Genomic DNA, 5,828 nt, shown 5'->3' with positions numbered 1-5,828 from the left:
CCCCCCCCCCTTTCAGAGGGGCAATGTGGTGGCGAGGGTTTACCCACTAAAACTCCTCCCTCCACTTGCGCCCCCGGTTACTGCTGTTGTCCCTGCTCCCAGGGATTGGGTGGTCTCATACTGTTGGTGGGTTTCTTGTGCCGGACCCTTTCTTTCCTCGCTTTCAGCACCACTCGCCTCGAATTTCAGGATTCAGAAGCTCTTTCAGCAAAAGCTCTGCTTTCGCAAGCTGCATCTGCAACATTAATTTACAAAGATTATTATACGGTCATATTAATGTTAATGTATTAAAGTATTTATGTAATGTATTAAGTAATAAATAATTCTTACCGAAAAGGGCCCGCACAATCTTTGTGAGATACAATGGTTGGCGGCTCTCCTTGCCAAACCACGTATAAAATTGTAAGAGGCTGTCTGTGACAGCCTCTCTAAAAGAGGCAGTCAGTGCCTCTTTTAAATTAGAGCCACCCAAATAGGCAAAGTAGTCAACCTAAAAAATAATATATCATTAATATATACACTCACACGTGCGCGCGCACATAGCAGTGGAATAAATGCATACACTTACCACATTATTGTACTGCTCGTCTGAGCAGTTTTCAAAATTGTCTACATCTTCCCTCGTTTGAAGAGGTAGACAATCCGGCTTTCGCCCATAATGCCTTGGTCTATCCTTCCTGCTTAGTAGTCTACAAAGAAAAAGTAAATTTTGTTGAAATTATTACTGTAATTTCAATTTGTTAAATTACATACTTATCTATTTTTTGGTTCATGTGGTCTATCCTTTTTACTAGGTCATTGTAATGCCAGATAGTGAGTTCTCCGGGGGGATGCATGGTATAGGATGGTGTAGGTGGTGGTATAGGAGGTTTTTGTACATAGGATGAGGATGCGGATAAATCTATCGGGGAGGTTGATGAAGGTATAGGTGTTACGGGTGCATGTGAGGGATTGGAAAGCAATCCCCCCGTTGTTCCCCGTTGTTCTGGCGAATTTGCTTCTAGAAGCTGTAGTAGCTCCTCATCGGAGCCAACGGGAGTAGGCGACCTAATGATGCGGCGTTTCTGTCGCTGTGGTGCCTCTTCCGACGAGGTGGTTTGGTACCTCGCCGGTTTATGAATCGTCCTCCCTGGTCGACGGTCTCGAATCTCAAAAACATATCAAAAATAATATAATGATATACCGATAAAGTATATAATATTTTAGATTAATTATATCATAGAGGAAACTGAAACTTACCGATTCCATTGTCTTTGAAATGCCTTCCATTGCTGCTTTCGGAATGTTGCATTCACGAATGCACGATAGCGAATAACCGTAGCGATTTTCATTTTTCTGCGTGCGGTCGTTTTAAAACAAATGACATTCATATTTCGCGCCAACTGTGCGCATGCCCTTAAGGATATAACACAATAATACGCGTAAATATTAATGCACACATTATTAATTTAATTAATTTAATTAATTTAATTTTTAATTCTAATTCATTAATTTCTTTTAACGCTATAATATCTATAACTTTTAATTTATGATGCGCGTATGTTAGGTGTTGCGCGTTACGCGATCATGCGCAGTGCAGTTTGCGACACCAGACCGGGAACAACACCTCTCACGACGAAGGTGTCAGTGTTTCGACACGCGCACTGATTCCGTCTTGTTTGATTAGTGATTCCTTTGTTAGTTAATTATTAATTATTAAGTTCGTGAATTAACTCTAAAGCAGTGAATACTGGATGAGCAGTGGATTCGAAGGAAGGAAGGATAGAAGCAGAGAAACGCCAGATAAGTATTGCCAATACGGTATTGTTACCAATACACGTAACAAATTATTATATATTTTGTATATTCTTTATTCAGTTTACTTTTACCCCCATGGATCGAGTTTTGAAGAAGTCGGTTTCGCGAAAACCGTATAATCAATTAAGCCCTAGGCAGAAACGAAATATTCGGCGCGAAATAACCTTAAATTTGAGGAAGTATTCACGTGACAATGAATTAGAAAGTCCCCCTAATGTTGATAATCTGCAGGACATTCCCAGCACGTCTTCTTTATCCGTGCCTGTCAGTAATAACAATAATGAAAGTCTTCTTAATATTCCCACCACATCTTCATTCACGCATGATTCCTCTTCTACGTCCGCTGGTACTGTTTCAGAAGTATCATTTCGTGATCGTTTGGCATCTTGCTTTGTGGACAATAATTTAACGCACACTCAGGGGAACAACATCTTATCTCTTCTACGTACCCATTCGTGTTCTTCTAGTTTGCCGAAAGATATAAGAACGCTCATTGGTACACCTTGTACCAGTGTGGTCACCTCTGTGGTAGAACCAGGAGAGTATGTTCATTTTGATGTGGAGTTGAAAATAGTTAAACAGTTTGTGACGGGTATCCGTCGGGGTGGAGGGAGTGCCGACTCAGCCGGCTGCCAGGGGTCGGTAGCGCCTCGAGGAGGAATAACTGGTAGTCGTTTTTCTGGTGGAATACTCGTTTATTGTCCGTATTCTCTCTATTTACAGTGGGTGCCCACAGGTGGCGTGATTGCGGCGGTATCGCGGTGTTATCGCGGCGGATCGGTAGCGCGGCGGATCGGTAGCGCGGCGGCGCGGTATCGCGGCGGCGCGGTATCGCCTCGGCGTCGGGGAATCGGTCAGGGGTTCGTAGGACCGTCCCGCGGGCTTGCGCCCCTCGGGGGAGGGATTCCGGCCCGTTTGCACGGTGCCGGCTCGGATGATTTTCCCGTAGGCTTGCGCCCCTCGGGGGAGGGATTCCGGCCCGTTTGCACGGTGCCGGCTTGGATGAATTTCCCGTAGGCTTGCGCCCCTCGGGGGAGGGATTCCTGCCCGTTTGCACGGTGCAGGCTCGGATACGGGAACGGGGGTGTCTGGCGGAAACGGTGGTTTCGGCAGGAACGGGGTGCGGTCGGGTTGGAGGTACAGTGGAGGGCTTACTCGGCGGTCGCTCTTGCTCTCGCATGCCTGGCCTCAACTGCCCCGATTGCTGCTTCTCGCGGCCTACTTATCCTTCCCACCGCTCACTTCCACTCGCGAGCAGCCGGCTCGTCGCGGCGGCCACCTCGCGGCCGCGACGAGAGGCTGTGCTCGGCCGCGGTCTCGGCGCGCTCGCTGGGAGTGGGGCGGTGGGAGGCGCGGTGTTAGGCGGGGAAGTCGCGGGCCTTAGCTATACCCGTTACAAGTTATCTCAATGTTCTCCAGTAATTCCTGGAGAGTTGCAATTGGATTTTCATGTGGACGGATGTAGTTTAGATAATTCCAATACAATTCAAATTTGGCCTATTCAAGTCAGAATTGTAAATATCTTAAATAGTAAACCCATTGTAGTAGGGATTTATAAAGGCACCCAAAAACCCAAGGATTGTAACAGTTATCTTCAAAAATTTGTCTCTGACATAAACTTGATAATGTCAAATGGAGGCATTACGTTCCACGAGAAAATAATTCCAGTCGTATTAAGGTGTTTTATTGCTGATGCACCAGCTCGAGCCTTTATACTTCATCACAGAGGCCATATGTCCAATCGACCTTGTTCCAAGTGCAAAGTTTGTGGTACACAGGAAAGAGGTCGTCAGGTTTTCAATGGTATTACACATCCTTTACGAAGTGATGAAGAATATACCAGGTGTTCCGATGAGGATCATCATAAAGATGGTCAAAGTCCATTAGCTTTGATGCCAATAGGAATGGTATCACAGGTGCCATTCGAGTATATGCATCTCGTATGTCTAGGTGTCACTAAAAAGTTGTTATCTGCCTGGGTGTGTGGCAAATGTTCCCCATTTTCAAAATTATCTTCTCGACAAATTTTCACAATCTCAGAGAGAATGAGAAGGATCAATAAATATTGTCCATCCGAGTTTGCAAGGCGTCCTAGATCAATAGATTTATTTTGCAAATTTAAAGCAACAGAATTTCGGCAATTTCTTTTGTATACTGGTCCAGTTGTCACCTATGGAGTACTGAAAGATAATGTATATCGACACTTCTTGTTTCTGCACAGTGCCATAAGAATAATGGTTTCATAGGTTTTTGTTAGCAAATATTTAAAGTTTGCAGTAGGCGCTTTGCAACTATTTGTTCGTCGTTGTGAAAAGTTCTATATATGGCCCAACTTTTAATTCTTATAATGTCCACGGTCTTCTCCACTTGGCGGATGACGTCAGACGTTTCGGTACATTAGATTCATTTTCTGCTTTCCCGTATGAAAGCAACATGTCCATTTTTAGAAAATATTGCAGAAAGCCAGGACAACCCCTTCAACAATTTTCTAATAGAATGAGAGAGATAGAACATCATGGCAGTAATAAGGGAGGTGGTGATTCTTCAACCACCATTCAGGCATCTATGATGTTTCATAATAGTAGTGGTGCTATTTCTTACAACAAACTTCAAATTCACAGCTTATTGCTTGGCACAGTTGAGCGCGATAATTGCTGCATTTTACACGATGGTACAGTTTGTATAATTTCATCTATTAGTCCCCATGAAAATTCTTTTCGCTTAGGTGTACATAGATTTCTACAAGTTGATGCATTCTATGATATCGCCTTGTTATCTCCAGCATTAGAAATTTTTAAATGCAACACTTTGAGCACTGAAATAACATATGTTAGCCAGGAAGATGTTAGGGCAAAATGTTACCGAATACCATTGGAGGCCATGAACGTTTCCAACGAATCGTCGACGGATGAAGAAAACGATAACATATTGGGAATGTCCCAGTGGGTTGTCGCTGTGCTGGTTCATTTTGAAACAGTATAATTTATTCGAAGTTGCACATCGTACATTACATATTTCTCGTGTTATGATAAATTGTAATGTTATTATATATAGATACGAGAGAAATAAGATACGCATGGAAAACAAATAACTTTATGTTATAATCAATAATATCTTCCGTGCAGTATTGTATAGTATTATTTTAGTACTCTAAACTTTGTAACGGTACGCGTCTCGCTCGGGATGCGTAGCGAGACGGGTAAGCCCTCCCCGGATTGGCTCAGCGGCAAGGGTTCTTTGGGGAGGGGGGTGAACAGGTAGTTAAATGAGACACCTGGTTGAAATAATAAAACTAAACAGAATTTATTGCATTCACGGCGGTTTGGCCGATTTCCGGATTACCGGTGGCCCCGGCCCGGATCTGTCCGATGATCTGGCCCGTCTCTGGACCGGCCTAGTGTACAGATACGAAAATAAAATGTACGGTGGACGCTCGATGCGTAACGAACGCTTAACCTACGCCCCCGTGAACCCCTTAACTTAATTAATAGCCTAATTAACAACCTATTTATTACCCCCGAACCGATCGGTCGGTTCTCTATAACTAATTAACTCTACGCGGGAGCGGCGGGGCTCCGTATCGACGGATCCGGTTTGAACCTCGCGGTGGGTTCCCGGATTTCGCGGCGGGCGCCGTCCGCCGGTGGACGGCGGCAGAAAACGGAGCAATTTTCGGTCCGGTACGCGGTACGGGGGCGCGGGGCGAGCCGGGTTCGCTCAACGTCGGCCCGACGATTGGGTATTCTCGGCGCGGTCCCGAATCTCCACGATTCCCGTCGCCGGTCGCCTCGGCGAGGAGATCGGAACGGCCGCGGCCCAGCAAATGATGGTGGATTGGCGACGTTTCCTGCGTCGGCTGTGCTCGCGGGGCGCGGAGAGGATTCGCGGAACGCCCCGTTTGTCGTCCCCGCGCGGCCGCGGCTCGAGTACGTAGACGTAGACGTAAACCTCGCGCCTACGACTCGAAACCGGCGAGGTCGCTCGTCCCCGGTAGTATACCGCAAGGCGAACTCCGCACGCTGCTGCGGTCG

At 45.8% G+C, this 5,828-nt stretch overlaps 1 protein-coding gene across 1 annotated transcript; it reads left to right on the top strand.

Annotated features, from left to right (window-relative positions):
• Positions 1 to 3,202: 3,202 nt before the first annotated feature.
• On the top strand, positions 3,203 to 4,935 carry LOC143363409 (uncharacterized). The gene is given in 2 exon segments (XM_076804007.1): positions 3,203 to 4,109; positions 4,111 to 4,935. Coding segments are annotated over 2 exon segments (1,356 nt in total). The 5' UTR covers positions 3,203 to 3,422; the 3' UTR covers positions 4,780 to 4,935.
• The last annotated feature ends 893 nt before the right edge of the window (positions 4,936 to 5,828 follow it).

This window comes from Halictus rubicundus, unplaced genomic scaffold (assembly GCF_050948215.1).
Source record: "Halictus rubicundus isolate RS-2024b unplaced genomic scaffold, iyHalRubi1_principal scaffold0045, whole genome shotgun sequence".
NCBI lineage: Eukaryota > Metazoa > Arthropoda > Insecta > Hymenoptera > Halictidae > Halictus > Halictus rubicundus.
Note: the sequence above shows the minus strand (reverse complement) of the source record. Positions and strands in the feature narration are given on the sequence as shown.